Source organism: Acipenser ruthenus, chromosome 18 (genome assembly GCF_902713425.1).
Source record: "Acipenser ruthenus chromosome 18, fAciRut3.2 maternal haplotype, whole genome shotgun sequence".
Classification (NCBI taxonomy): domain Eukaryota; kingdom Metazoa; phylum Chordata; class Actinopteri; order Acipenseriformes; family Acipenseridae; genus Acipenser; species Acipenser ruthenus.
In genome coordinates this window covers 31,705,435-31,722,091 of record NC_081206.1, presented here as the reverse complement: position 1 = coordinate 31,722,091, position 16,657 = coordinate 31,705,435, and the positions used below count along the sequence as shown (strand labels likewise).

Genomic DNA, 16,657 nt, shown 5'->3' with positions numbered 1-16,657 from the left:
CTACACTGAGAGTAAGAGCACAGATTGCACTGTGGAAGCACTCTTCCATCGTGCAATGAGAACAGAGATAGTAAAAGGGGATCCTGGCAGAGAGCAAACGGTGCTTTTGTTGTATCCTTTCTACCACAGCTACAAACTGCAAAATCAGATCCACTGTCTATCTGTAAAGGGAGCTGGGCATTCCGTGCAGAGACTGTGATAGTTTGTGATGTTATCCGTGGCATGGAAGAGGAGCTGCTGTTTAATTGCATAGCCAGTCCCGACAGCACCAGTTCTGCAGTGCTGACGGTCCGCAGTGTGTAACGCTCCCTTTCTCAAAGCCTGCCATGAAAACCAAGTGCCACCTTAGCAGCCAAAACACTGAAAACCATGCACCTGGACTCGGATTCAAATGAGAAAGAAAACATTTCAAAAGGGCTATTTTAATAAGATTTGTTACAGTTTTACAGAATTGTGTTTTTTTTTTTATTAAAAGTTAGCATAGCAAATAGAACAAAAAAAAAACAAAACATGAATTTATAATTTAATTACACAAGCCCTGAAAAAGAGTTTTGAATGTAAAGACAAGCAGCCAATCTTCATTTAAAAAAAAAAAAAAAAAAAACACCTCACACCTTCCCGCAAATGACACCCCCCTGTAAAATGAATACAATGAGAACACTTGGCCTTTTTTGGGGGGGGGGGAATGAACAGCGGATAATCCCCCGTCCTCTCTGTCTGCTGCTGCGCCTCACCCAACACAGGCGTGGATTTCTGAATGCACTCAACCTCAGCCGCTCCTTCGGTGGATGAGTCACTTTACTCAACTGGTCATGCACGCAGCTGTGTTAGCATCGAGAAGATAAGGAACTGCAACTCTACTGCTTGCAAAAAAGCGACGAGGTCTGCGTGCCAAGCAGTCCTGTGCTCAGAGCTCTCGATAACCACACGCACAGCTGCAGCGTTTTAGGAGCGTTTTTAAATATCACGCCAGGTTTCCAATCATTTTGAGATGTTTTGCGTTTAATTCCAATCGTGGCTCTTGGCCAGGCATCAGCAGTGTGTACCAAAAGCAACGGCTCTTCCGTATCATTCACAAACAAACCCGGGAGGTCTGTCGAGCTGTGTATTTGTACTTCACTCATTAATACTTGCTGTAATAAGCCGTAAGAGAAATGTCCTGGACTTTTTAATTTTTTTTTCTTTTTTTAAATGACAACGGTTCATTAAACATACAATCAAAAGGTTCATATAAAATGAATCAGAGAGAGAGAGACCGCATTGTTTCCAACAATATTGTTTCAAGTTTACTAATTGAATTCGGCCTGAACAACATGTTTTTTTCCCTCTGGTTGTATGGAGATAACAAGCAAATCTACAATAGTTTTTTTTTTTTTTTTTTTTAAGAAACACATGTCTGAAAATTGAAATAATAATAATAATGATAATAAAAGCGTGATCAGAATGCCCCTCCCCGACTCCCCAAGAAATAAAACAAAAAATAAATCACTTCATTATACAATAAAAGGAAAACAGGAAGGGAAAGAAAAATAGCAATAACCTCTTTAGTCAAAATAGTCTTAGGGAATGTTACTGGAGTAACGCGAACTAATAAAAAGATCGCCCCGTCACTCCAGAGCGAAGCAAAACTAAACCCAGCCGTATCATCACTGCACTGGCATTTATATTTATGATTAGTCAAAAAAAGGGGGGTAGGTGTATGTGGGGGGGGTGGGGGTAATCATTATAATAATCCAAAAGAAAAAAAAAACCGATAATCACACTTCTCTTTATCATATATTCTTGTGAGAAGTCGTATATTACTTGTTAATTGCTTCTTTCGTGTATGTTTTGTCGTTGCTGCTTGTTGTAAAGCAGTCCTCGCCCGCCCATTAAGATTTGTAATTGGAGGTCAGCCAGGTGAGTCCTTCGTACAGTCCGTCCCCCGTGGTCGCGCAGGACGGCTGCACGTACCAGTTTCTATCGCGGATGCGGGTCAAGCCCAGTTTCTCTTGGATTTCGTGCGGTTTCATCGCGTCGGGTAGGTCTTGCTTATTGGCAAAAATCAAAATGATGGCGTCCCTCATCTCTCGGTCGTTGATAATGCGGTGCAGCTCTTGCCTGGCCTCGTCTATCCGGTCTCTGTCGGCGCAGTCCACCACGAAGATTAACCCCTGGGTGCCCGTGTAATAGTGCCTCCACAGCGGCCGGATCTTATCCTGCCCCCCGACATCCCACACGTTGAATTTCACGTTCTTGTAAGTGACAGTCTCCACGTTGAAGCCCACGGTGGGGATGGTTGTGACGGACTGGCCCAGTTTCAGCTTGTATAAAATGGTGGTCTTGCCCGCTGCGTCAAGTCCAAGCATCAATATCCGCATTTCCTTGTTTCCGAAAATCTTTGACAGCATTTTCCCCATCTTGTAAACAGTGCATAAATATCCAATTCTTTAGGAAACGGGGCGGGTGTCAGAGGCTCTTTGTATAACCCGTTTCTGTAATGAAGACGTGTTAAGTCTTGTGTTCAATTGAATGTAATTGTAACAGTCCACTTGACTTGCTCCAATATCAGCAAGTAACGCATTGATCGATATCCGGTAAATAATTGATGAAACAAAATATCTTCTCTGAGTAACAAAAGTTGTAAGCCGAAGCGTTCTGGGATACACAGTAACACACAAAAATAAAATCAAACCCAAGTGGAAACGACCAGACGGAATTCAAACAGCAGAGTTCTCTTCTCCTACCGGTCACTTCTTAATTGAAATTATATATATAAAAAAAATAGTTTATAATAAAGCAATCCGGGCCTCCAACACACAAACAGAAGTTGTTCTCCGACTAAAGCGAGTGGAGTCCGGCTGATTTTAAACAGACTTCGACGCCGTGATCCGAATCGCTTGATGGGATCCAATCCTGCTGTCTTGCCCACTTCTTATTAAAAATCACACTGTTTGGGAGGGTGTAGATTTCAAATGCAGACGCGAGGGGTATCCCGGTAATACCGCGCGATGTGAACTTTGCTTTTCGGTTTCTTTCAAACGGGTTGTTGTCCTGTTTAGCTGCTGTGCTTAACTAGGCCCTTTCTGCCAGGGTATAGGGTCCCTTCCGTATCCCGTTACCTAAAAACAGAGACTTTGATTGAGTTCACAGGAAACACCCCGGCTTCCGAGCAGGCCCTCTGAAAGCCTGCGCTGTTTCCCTGCGGTGTTTCTCCGCGCACAGCTCTCCTCGACCGGCTGGGCAGCTCCGTGGCGTGCGTGTTTTGTATTTTCACCCACACTTGTTTCTCGGAGACGGAATGGCTCCTCTCTCGGTAACTCCAGAGGTCATTGATTCACGGAGACTCGGCTTCCTCGCTTCTTCTCTCTAGAGACGGTTTGATAAAGGGGGGGGGGGGAGGTAGTCAGTGAGGGGGGTGGAAAGAGACACAGGAACTTCTTCACATGCACCCGTCTCTATTCCGTATAGTTTAAACAGCAGCAGCACCGAAGCGGACTCGGCATTTGCTCCAGCCGCGTCCCCGTTCAGGACCGACAGTGAATTTGTGTGCGTTGTTGTTGTTTTTTTTTGTTACTGTACCTGCACAGCGGCCCCCCGTTCCCCGGATTGATCCGCCCGTTCGCGCCTCTCTCTTACTCAGCGGCTTTCTGCTACGATCAGCCGGAAAAGGTGCGGACCGGGAGTAGCAGACACTTCCTTCCTTCTCTCTCTCTCTGGCTGTCTTTCTCACACTCGCACACCTCGCTTTGCACCATTGGGCAGGCTCGGTGGAACCACGGGACACAAAGCGCAGAGGGGGTGTTGAGAAACAGCCGCCATTCGGGCTCCACCCAGGCGGCGGCTCTGCAAACCGCAGAGCGACGGGAGCCAAGATGGCGGACACGCACACACAGCTTCATCACAACCTTTCCACGTCAGAGCGGGTGCGGCGCAAAGGGGAGGAGCTGCAGACCCGGGGGGACACGTCATCAGACGTGAAGAGGTGGTGCGTTATGACGTCGCCCCCTCTCAGTGGGCGCTGTGAAGGATTTCAAATAATGCAGGGCTTGCAAACCTCCCAGGTGACTGTCAGCGCGACTCGCCACTCAGAAAGCGGGACCGTGTCAAAAGAGCAAGACAGGACCCCGCCTTCCTGCTTTATTAACAGATCCCGCACATAAATAGTTCTCGCATGTGACAGCGCTACAGGAAGTGCAAAGTCTCTCTCTCTCTCTCTCTCTCTCTCTCTCTCTCTCTCTCTCTCTCTCTCTCTCTCTCTCTCTCTCTCTCTCTCTCTCGTCAGGTTGATATTTTTAGTACAGATCTTGTGTAATTTTATATTGCATGATACAGTCCACGTTTTAGTAATCACATTGCAGTCTATTCAGAAGCTAGTGCAAATACTGACATTTTAATATATATATATATATATATATATATATATATATATATATATATATATATATATATATACAATCCTTCAAAAGTCCGGAAATCATAGTCGTGTAATTAAATATTCTACAGGGATGGAAATGAGACTCCCAGTGCAGTTTGATCCATTCCAGGTTTTACTACAAGCTTCATTAGCCACAGTGTAGAGATGATAACAAGCTCAGGTGTGTTTTATTATTGTCATTGTTTATAATATGGATTCCACGATTTTCAAGGTTTATATCGAAGGCAGTTTTCTGTGATTTAATAATAATAATAATAATAATAATAATAATAATAATAATAATAATAATAATAATAATACCATGTTGTCTTTGTGGTTTGTCTAAGTGTTGTGAGATATGTAAAAAAAAACAAAAAAACAATTATGGTGCGCAAGAAACGGCGCCATCTACTGTCTGAATATCTGCAAGTGCATGCTTCTATTGGACAGGACTGTGCAGTGCAAGGCAGGTACAGCGCGGGGTTGTTGTAGTTGAAGCTACCAGGGGTCTAGCCAGCAGTTGCAGATATTCAGGAGTGTAAGGTTACTGACCGTAACCTTTTTAATGGACTGATTTTATTAAAACGGCAGGTCAAACGTTCCAGAATGCACTGCGATGTGAGTTGACAAGCCTGAACTGTCCTACATACATGAGTCATCATATCCTGGTAGCCTCATGCAAATAAGAAACATTACCTTAAAATGAACCACACTGCACTTGTGCGCCTTCATAATCTGGATACAAAGGTGAAAAGCCCCTTTCCCGTGCCTATACCCTCGAGCTCTCACTTTATACCCGAGCATGGCACTCAGTCCTTACACGGGAGCGGGGTCAGCACATGATCCTGCCCATCGCAGCGCCTGCCTACGTGCCCTACGTGAACTTGTGCGTGCCAGACGCCGGGGCTGCGGCCTCGACAATAACAAACGACGTCACGGCGTGAGACGGAGAAGAAGGCAGGCAGAGGCGAATCGGCAAAGGAACCGAGATGAAGACACGCAAAATAAAATGGAGAGGAAATGTATCTATGTAAAATACACGCAGAATCTGAAGAACCTCGTGAGGAACGCGGAGGGGGAGGACAGCTCGGCGCAGACCGAGAGGTGAGCGGGACACCAGCTCGGGTTTTTGCAACACGTTTGCTCGGGCAGCCTCGGGTTTGTTTTGGTCGATAAGGAGGTGTGTCTCCTCGCCTTCTAACTACGAAAAGAAAAGTGGCCAGCGCTTTGTAAACAAACACGCCCTTTTTATTTCATAAAAAACATATCAAACAACAGTCGTGACAATAATATTATTACAAGGCAAGATACAGTAACGCTGCTTAGTTTAGGTGGCATTAATATTGTATACGCCGTTTCTTTTGTGTGTCCTGTCTGCGTTGTTGACACCGTATCATATCAGCGCCTCTTTCTACTGTTTGAATTGTATTACAATTATATTAACAGTGTTTGTGTGATTCAAGATGAGCGTTGTGTCACATCTGTTCAATGCCTTCAAGAATAGTCGATGAGTTGCGTGTGTGAAATGTGCAACTCGTGTCTCTACTTGATATGCTGAATTTAAAGATTATAAAAAAACAAAACAAAAAACAAAAAGATTTGCTAGAATTGTTATTTTTTAAAAACACAATGTAACGCGTATGTATTTATGTGTGCATGTGTATCACATTTTGATAATTATTTTGTGTTTTTCAACGATAAACACAGTAAAATGTAAATTGCACGAGTTGGACTGGCCGCTTAATTGCACAGGCAGGCAATTAATCGGCCAGTATAGGCTATTGAAAGGAATTTGACTTGGCAAAGGTCCTAGAGACTGGGAACGAAGTCAGTTGAATGATATGACATCACAATACATCACAATACAGTGCCTTTTCACAGCACTGACACACCTGTCTGTAAGCGATGGTGCTGTGGTACAGTCTGACACCTCTCATGTCAGATTTATAATAGCAATCATGACAGTGGTAAGTTGCTGCTAGCCTAGCTGCCGATCACACACAGCAGGACTGTTGATTTTATTGTGCAGTGCATGGCTTTCAGCTTTCTGTCATGTGTTATTATTTGTGTTTTGTTTGCTTATCAGGCCGAAGACCTTGTTTGAAGAGATCCGTGCCTCGGTCAGGCACTCTGATGAGCAGGACCGGTCCTTCTGGAGGCCTGTCCTTCCCTGGGGCGGCGTTTACACCATCAAGGCGGGGCGCAAAGCCATCTCCTGCACCCCGCTGTACGTGAAAATCAACCTGAACAACACCTGCACCATCGACGGCTTCCTGATGCTGCTCTACGTGATTCTGAGGGAGAACGAGACCTTCCCACGGGAGGTGTCCGTTTACCTGGGCAAGGAGTTCATCGAGCACTTCCTGTTCCTAATGGACTCCTACAACTACACCACGGTCAAGCTGCTCTGGATCTGGGACAAGATGGACAAGCGGCAGTACAGGTCGCAGATTCACAGGGCAGCGCTGGAGATCGACCTGTTCGGGAACGAGCACGAGAACTTCACCAAGAACCTGGAGAACCTGATGGCCACCCTGCAGGAGAGCTTCTGCACCAGCTGGGACTGCCCCGCGCGCCTCCAGGAGAGCCTGCAGTGGACCATCAACATCAAGTAAAGCAAATAGTTACTGATCGTGCGCCAGAGGGAAAAGGCTGCTGTGGTTTTGAAAACCCTTTTTTAAAGGAAGCACTTTTATAAGTGCTTCTGCCTTATCAGAGTTGCAAGGAACAAAATCGATTCTTGAATGCTTTTAGTTATTTTTTTGTGTTTGCATAAATAATAATATTAATAATAACGATGCAAAGAATTGCAGTTAAAGATAAATAACATTACTGGCTTATAAGCATTTTTCACAGTTGGTGATGCCTTGTTTGCAGTTAGGCTCCTGCTAAATCTGCTGTGAAGTGATTGCTCTTCTTATCACTGCGTGAATAATTCACAGCGGAGTCTGTGGGTTTACTTTGAGGAGTTAACAGAGCTATAGGAGAGCTGGTTATGTGTTTATAATACACTGGTTTACAAGCCACCTGGGACTCTAACCCTAAAAGAGAATTCAAACTATTAAACCTAAACCTTTAACGCTGTGGTCCAGATTTAGGCATTCCACATTTCCAAATATTTTATTTACTCAGACGGAGGTAGACTAAACCTTTTGCATTGCGCCAGATTCTGAAGGAAGCAAGCCCAGGGAACAACTCCCATGATGGAAAAGTAAAGCTAACGTTATGTAATTAAAAACTACGTTTCTAAAACTGTGCTCCCCGTTCGGTAAAGCAGTGCATAATCTAATAAAATAAACTGGGGGAGAAACAGCAGAGCAGATTCGCTGACTGGATTCAGTGGCTGCTGCAGTAGCACTGCATTGATTTGAAACGTTTAGCAAACGGCTAACGGTACGTGGTGGTAAACGGAACAGAAGTGTCCACCTGTGTAAATGTGACACCCCTGGTTTGATCCACGCACCACAAGCTGTTTCACACCCCTGTCGTCTGCATGTGCTGTTAATGGTGCTTTCTCTGCACACCGTCTGCTTGCCCTTGAAGCAAACACAGCGAACCTCACAGATTGCTCATTGCACTAAAATAAAGCACAGCTGCTGAGTGTTGAGCTCCGTGACTCTTGAAGGAAAGACAGACTGCTCCTTCTCATTTCCTTGGAATTTCACACGTTCGATTGCACGGGGTTAACACATCTTCAGAAGATTTTAGTATCAAATTCAACTTTCATTCGTTCTTCACTTTCTATACCTGGAAGGGGTGATAACCAAGCCTTTAACTACATCATTCTCACAGGACCCTGGCTGTTTGTCATATATATATATATATATATATATATATATATATATATATATATATATATATATATATATATATATATATATATATATATTTTAAATCTTAGCCACAACACTGTTGGCTCATTTCACAGACCCTGCTTAGCGCTAATTATCTGCGTCTGTGAAACCAGCCTATAAGCTCATTTCCAGTGTTATCAGAAACAGGACCCCAGCAACCTTAAACCTTGCACTCGCATTCTGTGCTGAAACCTGTTGCTGTGGTCAGACGAAGTTACCTGTAACACAGGAAGTGAACTTGAAACATCGTGGCAGAACTTTTCATAAACATGCAGCAACATGGAAACGCTTTCTAGCAGATGTGCAGAAGAGATGAAACCGACCGGAAACAGCTGAAACCGTCAAACAGTTGAATTCCCCTGTGACAGGGGGACAGGGGATGCGTACGTGCTTCTGTGTGTCACACTGCTAGCTGTGTCTTGAGAACTAGACCCACTGCTCCAGTAAGGGTACACCGTCGCTACTTGAGAATATTACACAGTGTCTACAATGTATTTGCTCCCTGATATATTCTAGTACATTTAGGAACAGCACCCAAAACGTTATTTTAGAACGAAGGAAAAATGTTCTGTTGCAATAGTAAAGCCAGGAATAGCTCAGACTGCTATGCAGTGAGAGACTTATTTCCATACATGGCAGGGCAATAATTCTGCACAGAAGGGCAATGGTAAGACAGCGGTATAAGGCTTCACAGCGGTAACATTTTTGTATTTTGACATATCGGCAGTATGAACAATTCCTACCTGGTTACCCATTGCAGAACTACAGAGCCATCGGGGTCTGCGTGCTGCTGTGTTAGGAACTGTGTGATGTTCGTTCTGATTTGAGGTGTCATACTGTGGTTCATTTGTTTTCATTAGGACTGTATTACAGTGGAATTGAAAACGTCTCTGTTAAGGTAAAGCTTTATAAGGTACAGTAGGGCTCTTGACACATAAAGCACGACTGTGTGATAGTGACTGTGTACCTTCTCTTGTTTTCAGCCCTCCGCACGGAATGCCCCATGGTGACCTGATTCAGTCTGCAGTGGATGAATTCTTCTGCCCGAAAATAGTGCTGTGCAAGGAAATGGGGTAGGGTGATCAAATCAAATAAAGCCGGACCCTTCGATTGGGTGCAGCGTTACCGTGGCTGAGTGTGCTTAACCCTTCCAGTGGTGTTTGGGGTCTGTTTTAATGATCTAAACCTGGGGGTTTCTCCCCGTGGGTGTGTTGTATTTCCCCAGTTATTACCATTAATACATACCATTCAAAAAAAATACACGGACGGGAGTTTCAATCGGGCTTCTACATTTTAGGCGGACGTTGCTAAGATCTGCCACAATGTAGATAATTAAAACAGACCTCCGCTTGTGTTTCCAAAGCAGGTTCGTATCAGAGCCCTCAGATTTTCGCTCTATGCAAACTAGCCGATGTTATTTGTTTTGGTTTCACACAGTACACGTAGTGAATTGAAATTGAACCTCTTCTGGCTCTGAGTTACTGTATAAGCTGAACATTTCTTTAAGAAGATGTAGACCACGCGCAGACTGGCTGCTTTGCGCCATTCCACTTTATGCAAGTGACTGCTGTAGCCAAAGTGCTAAAATGAGCACAGGCAGATTCCCTGGCATTGCCTTTTCAGTTTAGTAACTTCATGGAATGAAGTTTGTTTTGTGTGGACGTGCTGGTCTCTGTGCCTGTAGCCAGCTCGAGTTACACAGATCCTACCCCAGGACTCAATCACGTGTGCTTTAGGTATGCTCTCAGGGCCGGTGCTAGGATTTGCTGGGCCCTGGTGCAAGACTGTTTATCTGTGTCCACTTCACAATCTGTCGGCTGTGATCTGCGAATTTCAGTTTTGATTGACAGTCCATTAGACGGCACCTCTATATTTTTTACGTCTAGTCATTAAAGTGGGCTCAGAAAAAAATAAAATAAAATCATTGAATCGGTGCTGGGCCCCCCCGAGTCTGGGCCCAGGGGCAGTGCACCCCTTGAACCCCCCCTGACACAAGCCCTGTATCCTCTTCCATCTCAAATGGAGGAAGTGACCCAATTCTGTGCATTATCTGCTGTATGCTGTGAATGCAGGACAGTTTACATTGGCCGGTCTTTCTACACCTATGTCAAAGATACCCTGCAAAGGAAACCAATCCAGCTGTTCCAGCTATAGTCAAATGAAGGATTATTTGAGTATTCGTTTTTTAACCCTTTCATGCATGAGGTCCTCATGCATTCGCTGTCCTCTCACCCTGCAGGTGTGACGGACAGCGGGAACTCTCTCAGAGGATATTCTGCCACGGCCCCCCTCCGTTCGTCATTTTAAACATGCAGCTGTGGAAGTCAGAGGAGCTGGCCTACATCCCTTATTACCTGGCTTTATCAGACCGCAGGTGAGTGCGTGGCCGCAGCTTGGGAATGCACAACACACACAGCAAGAGGTGAGCCGCTAATCCAGGGGTGTCTAATCCCAGTCCCAGAGAGCATCTCCACTCCGGATTTAACAGGTAAAATGACAGGGTCTTCCAGGTCTGGGTGGAGATTTCATTGGTTAAATTGAAACAATTCAGAACGGAGTTGGAACAAAGACCAGGAGTGGAAGAGCCAGCTGTGGCCAGCCCTGAGCTGATGCGTCATCGGCTTGTTTGTGTACAGCAAGCACATAGTTTGAGCGGGTTTGTTTTAGAGGAATGTCACATCTGCCGTTAAAAAAAAAAACAAACAAAAAAAAAAAAAAACTGTGGTGATCTTCTGAGAATGTTACGCTAGTATGTGCATGTTTTTGGTTATATGGGGCTCGCTTCTCAAAGACATCTAATCCAAATTGTCATTCGTGTAATTTTTTTTTTCAGACAGTAGAAACGCACCCGATAAAGTATATAGCAAATCAGAAATAAACAACCCAGACATTGAATTGAAGGGCTTGGGGTTAGTCTAAAATTGTTAATCATTTGTTTTATAAATGCAAATGTCTTTTTTCAAATTTCTTTCTATCAAACCAAAACCGTGCTGCTTCTTATTGATTTACTTGGCAGGTGCCTTCATCCAAGACGATTTGAAGTAAATGGCTTTGAGCATTCAGGCCGTGGTTGTTCCGGACAGTCGTATCAGCAATGCTGTACTGTACATGAGAGGAAATGCCCACTGCAGTTGTTTTATGATCTTGTTTATTGTCCCGTATACTCTCAGTGATCACTGAAGGCGTGTTTTCCCTTCGGGGCTGTCCCCGAGCTAGCCGGAGCTAGGTGGGATTTCTGTAGAGAGGCCCATGCAGTAAATAAAGCATTTCTTTCAGCGCTGTTTGTGCTTGTCGGTTGCTGCAGGTATTTACTGGAGGGCGCCACACTCTTTAACAAAGAGGAGCACCATTACTCCGCAGCGTTCCAGATCGACGGGTGCTGGATGCACTACGACGGGCTTCGAAGCAACAATCTGGTTCTACTGAATAAACCCCCCGAGCTGCTGCTCCTGTCCTCGCTGGTCTACATCCGAGCGACGGAGAAGTGACTCTGACCTGGAGGAGGGGGAGGACGACGGTGCTGCAGGAAAAAGGGAACAGCTTTGCAGAAACTCCAAGAAAAAGAAAGTGTCTCCCAGTCTTCAAAATTATAAAACGGCTATCTTTCGCGTGCTTGGAATCCAAGAATTTATGTACGGACTATAATAGTCCTTAATACAGGTGATAACGGTGCTTTATGCTTTAACTTTCTGCATTCAGGATGATTTGAGGAGGAGATACCGCGGGATATAAAACATAAACTCACTCTTGTGTTATCCACTAGTCTGGAAACACACAGGTGTGAAGATCAAGGTGGTTTTGGAGACTCTTTACAAACTTTAAAGCTTTACAGAAAATCACGTCCTTAACGTCATCATCTGGTCTGCTTGAATAAAGTACGTTTCATTCTGAAATACAGAACAGAGTTTGGCTGAATAGTACATCTTTAAATTACTGTTCATTTCAGCCATTCCTTTTTGAGCTTTAATTCAATATCAGTGGTATTTTACTAAAGTCCTTAATTATTATACTCTTCATGTTCTTAGCAATAAACCAGCATACTTAATGGTTTTTTTTCTGGAGGTTTGTTTAGCCAGCTCAGAACCAGTCTGGAGGCAGCTGGCGTGACGTCAGCCATACAGGTGAGTTGCTCAGATAAACCCGTCTGCCTAACTGTAGTCCTTTGGATGGATTGGCATCCTTCTACAGTGCGGCTCTTCACACGCAGAAGCAGTTAAAAGACGGCATGGTCGTGGCTCCCGTTTGTCCACTAACCCCATTCTGCTAGCAGTTTCAATAGCACAGTCTCGTAACAATGGGTTATAAAGAGCGGGTGCTGACCTGCTCTGAGCCATCTCTTGAAGTTAGAACAGTGTGTGCTCTGAGCTGTGTACATACAAGCCATGAAAACAGTGTGTGCTCTGAGCTATGTACATACAAACCATGAAAACAGCGTCTGCTCTGAGCTGTATACATACATACATCAATGTACGCACTAAAACGCACTAAATGAAATTTACAATGCTAAACCAGACAATGTCTAGGCAAGTTAGTAATCTGTTAAATATAGCTGTTTGTGAACAAATAAAATAAAAACTAAACTAATGGTGGGTATTGTGGAATCTTGTTTTGCGTTGGTATTTCCAAATGTATCCATGCGATGCTGGGAGGGGAGGGAGTTCAGGATAAAAGCCACTGGGCTCTTTTCGTGGTTCCATCATGTACGTCTCCCATCTCTCCCATGCAAACTTCACACTAACAGACGCCGTAAACGCGTGTCACGCCTGGCGATTCATATTTCAGCAATGAAAAAAATGAGAACAAAAAAAACCGACACTTTGACACTTGAAAGTAAACTATGCAGTTATTCATATATTTATTTTGTAAAAAGTATTTTTGTACACAAATACTGTCTGTAATAAAATACTTGTTTGAATTACATATGATTGTATGCAATAATTTGTGGCTTTGTGGTGTAATGTTTAAATACAACTGCATTCACTTCCTTACAGAGAAAACGCCATGCAGCCCCCAGATCTGTTTTACACTCACAGGAGCGGTGATAATGCTGTAATATATGCCTGCCAATTGCTGCTTGTTACAATGAGTCGACCATCCAAAGCCATGCAATAAAACAATCCAGTGTCAAATTGGCACAAGGATCGGTGTCCTTAACTAAACTCCCTTAGCCTGGCACAACGTCCACAAAGTCTTTGTTGTGGGCTGAGGAAGTTAACCCAGGGCTTTCCTTCTCTCGTTTTGGATGTGGGCTTTCAGTATGCACTGTACAGTCTGTATTTTCTGCTTTCAGTATACACTGTACAGTCTGTATTTTCTGCTTTCAGTATACACTGTACAGTCTGTATTTTCTGCTTTCAGTATACACTGTACAGTCTGTATTTTCTGCTTTCAGTATACACTGTACAGTCTGTGTTTTCTGCTTTCAGTATACACTGTACAGTCTGTATTTTCTGCTTTCAGTATACACTGTACAGTCTGTATTTTCTGCTTTCAGTATACACTGTACAGTCTGTATTTTCTGCTTTCAGTATACACTGTACAGTCTGTATTTTCTGCTTTCAGTATACACTGTACAGTCTGTATTTTCTGCTTAGTTCCAGCCAGAGAGAGATGTTCTTTTAAAGAATGGGAAAAATAACATTCCAGTAAGTCTGTACACAGCAAGTTAGATTTGTAAGCATTTTAAGACCCAGCACAGATACACCAGTTGTCTCTAGCATGTATGTAGTTATTATTATTATTATTATTATTTATTTCTTAGCAGACACCCTTATCCAGGGCGACTTACAATTGTTACAACATATCACATTATACATTATTTCACATATCACATTATTTTTACATACAATTACCCATTTATACAGTTGGGTTATTACTGGAGCAATCTAGGTAAAGTACCTTGCTCAAGGGTACAACAGCAGTGTTCCCCACTGGGGATTGAACCCACAACCCTCCGGTCAAGAGTCCAGAGCCCTAACCACTACTCCACACTGCTGCCCTAGTTGGTACGGAGGTTGTAGTAAATTACCATTCTATCTAAATATTCATTTGAAGGTGTTTCTGCCTGAGCGGTCTTTGTTTTTATGTTTTATGAGTTCATTGCTTTTGCTGTATTTATGACACCTTACTATTAAGTTTAAGATAGATAAGCAATGGGATTTCAATCCAATCTCAATGGCTGTTTTATGCTAAATAATACTGTTAGCACCACTTACTTTACACCTGGAAGTCCCATGCATTTAAAGAAGACGTTCTCTTTCAATGCCGTCTGTTTTTAAACAATCCGTCGGATTTTAACAGCACCACAGCACTAAAATTAAAATAATCAGATATACTTTTTTTCCCATGCAGAACAATTACAAATATTCATTGTGTCCAAAACAGTTTTTTTTTCCCAGCCATTTTCAATATTCTGTACATGAAAGGGTTAAAAGAATGACCTGGGATTCCTACACTCCTTTCAATATTCTGTACATGAAAGGGTTAAAAGAATGACCTGGGATTCCTACACTCCTTTCAATATTCTGTACATGAAAGGGTTAAAAGAATGAACTGGGATTCCTACACTCCTTTCAATATTCTGTACATGAAAGGGTTAAAAGAATGAACTGGGATTCCTACACTCCTTTCAATATTCTGTACATGAAAGGGTTAAAAGAATGAACTGGGATTCCTACACTCCTTTCAATATTCTGTACATGAAAGGGTTAAAAGAATGAACTGGGATTCCTACACTCCTTTCAATATTCTGTACATGAAAGGGTTAAAAGAATGAACTGGGATTCCTACACTCCTTTCAATATTCTGTACATGAAAGGGTTAAAAGAATGACCTGGGATTCCTACACTCCTTTCAATATTCTGTACATGAAAGGGTTAAAAGAATGAACTGGGATTCCTACACTCCTTTCAATATTCTGTACATGAAAGGGTTAAAAGAATGACCTGGGATTCCTACACTCCTTTCAATATTCTGTACATGAAAGGGTTAAAAGAATGACCTGGGATTCCTACACTCCTTTCAATATTCTGTACATGAAAGGGTTAAAAGAATGACCTGGGATTCCTACACTCCTTTCCTGGGAAGGTTCTGTGTAATGTTGTTGTTTTTTTTTTTTTTTTCCCCATACAGCTACACCACCAGTATAACTACAGCACACTCACTGCTCATGACACCAGGGGAGAGCCATCATCTCCAGTGTGTAGCAGCTGTGGTTTCTTCATAAAAAAAAAAAATAATAACACAGACATGGTTGCTTGCTCACTGGAAAGGAATTCCTAGTTTGCACATCAATGGTACATACATTATCAGCCTGAAGATAAACTGGGATCCTCGCCCTGATGCTTGTACGCTGGGCTGGTTCCCCTTTTTAACCCACGGAGTACCAAATACATGGAACCCTGCCCAGTTCAGCTGAGCTTGGGCACGTAACATGAAGCCACCCTTATAAAACCTTACCGCAGTATTTTTGCATGGTACTTTTAGTTTTCCCATGCTTTTTCCATTGTTATACCAGTCGTTTACCAGAGTTTACACTGGTTTGCCATGTTTATTAATATGCTTTACCCGTACCTCGCTATTCTTTACAATGCTAGCTTATGCTTTACCATGCTTTTACTAAGCTTTACTACACTTTGCTGTGCTTTTACTATGGGAAACTTTTATGAGGGCAACAGAAGACCTATGATGTGCACAGTAACGTTCAAAAAGATACAAAATAAATCAAATAAAAACAACCACAGCAGGTACAATATTTTGTGTGTTTATTTAGGAAAAGGTCACACGTTCAATGCAATTCTGTAATAAACAGGGATTCACTTTGCATTTTTTTTTTTTTGTAATCACAAGAAGCATGTAAATCTAAACTCTGGACAGATGATGAAAACGTATGCAACAGTCATTTCAGATGCCAGTTGTAATGTAAACCAGAGATTCCCGCAGGAATCAGTTCTACAGCACTGCATTTTATATACACACAGAAAAGCACAGTTAAAAACACTGACACAATCTCAAATGACACTCTCAACAGTATGGAGGGTATAAAGAATGCCACCCTGTTTTTGACAAAAGGTTTTTAAGAATTTGAGTTTAAAAATTAGCTTCAGTTCTTCAGAGTAAAGCACAGTGCGTAAGGCAAACTTGAAAGAATTATCATCCAGTTCTTTACATTTTTCTTTTCCACAAACTCTGAGATGAATTTTTTAAGGCAAGCATTTTGCTTTGTAACTCAGGTAGCGATGAACCTTGTTAAAAAAAACAGCTCCTGATGTAAACAGTAAAATAATATTAATAAAAACCAATAAATAAAACAAATACATACATTAGGGAGGTGGTGTGTGAGGTGTGAAAGGTCACGGCTAAAAGGTGCATGCTTGAAAACGATCTCAACAAAAGAAAACCAAAACTG

General features: G+C 42.8%; 2 protein-coding genes across 3 annotated transcripts; one reads left to right on the top strand and one right to left on the bottom strand.

Moving 5' to 3' along the window:
• Positions 1–402: 402 nt before the first annotated feature.
• Positions 403–3,800, bottom strand: LOC117416529 (ADP-ribosylation factor 6). Its single transcript, XM_058990612.1, has 2 exons — positions 3,562–3,800; positions 403–3,348 (listed from the first exon to the last, which is right to left on the bottom strand). Exon 2 carries the CDS (start codon positions 2,397–2,399, stop codon positions 1,872–1,874), a length of 528 nt encoding a protein of 175 aa, XP_058846595.1. The 5' UTR covers positions 2,400–3,348; positions 3,562–3,800; the 3' UTR covers positions 403–1,871.
• Positions 3,801–4,736: 936 nt separating this feature from the next.
• Positions 4,737–15,490, top strand: LOC117421991 (uncharacterized protein C14orf28 homolog). Of its 2 annotated transcripts, none has more exons than XM_058990596.1 (5): positions 4,737–5,500; positions 6,483–7,007; positions 9,234–9,323; positions 10,490–10,624; positions 15,382–15,490. In XM_058990596.1, the coding sequence occupies exons 1-5, from the start codon at positions 5,199–5,201 to the stop codon at positions 15,473–15,475; spliced, it is 1,146 nt and encodes a 381-aa protein (XP_058846579.1). In that variant the 5' UTR covers positions 4,737–5,198; the 3' UTR covers positions 15,476–15,490. The 2 variants fall into 2 exon arrangements, with proteins under 2 accessions (XP_058846579.1, XP_058846578.1); XM_058990595.1 differs by lacking the exon at positions 15,382–15,490 and adding an exon at positions 11,555–13,170 and having other exon boundaries at positions 4,751–5,500.
• Positions 15,491–16,657: the final 1,167 nt, after the last annotated feature.

Bases quoted from the DNA above. Each gene is read 5' to 3' on its own strand.
- LOC117421991 (XM_058990595.1), top strand. From the start codon at position 5,199: ATGGCACTCAGTCCTTACACGGGAGCGGGGTCAGCACATGATCCTGCC. The intron at 7,008-9,233 runs GTAAAGCAAATA...TCTTGTTTTCAG, and splicing joins CAGTGGACCATCAACATCAA to CCCTCCGCACGGAATGCCCC. The intron at 9,324-10,489 runs GTAGGGTGATCA...CTCACCCTGCAG, and splicing joins GTGCTGTGCAAGGAAATGGG to GTGTGACGGACAGCGGGAAC.
- LOC117416529 (XM_058990612.1), bottom strand. From the start codon at position 2,399: ATGGGGAAAATGCTGTCAAAGATTTTCGGAAACAAGGAAATGCGGATA.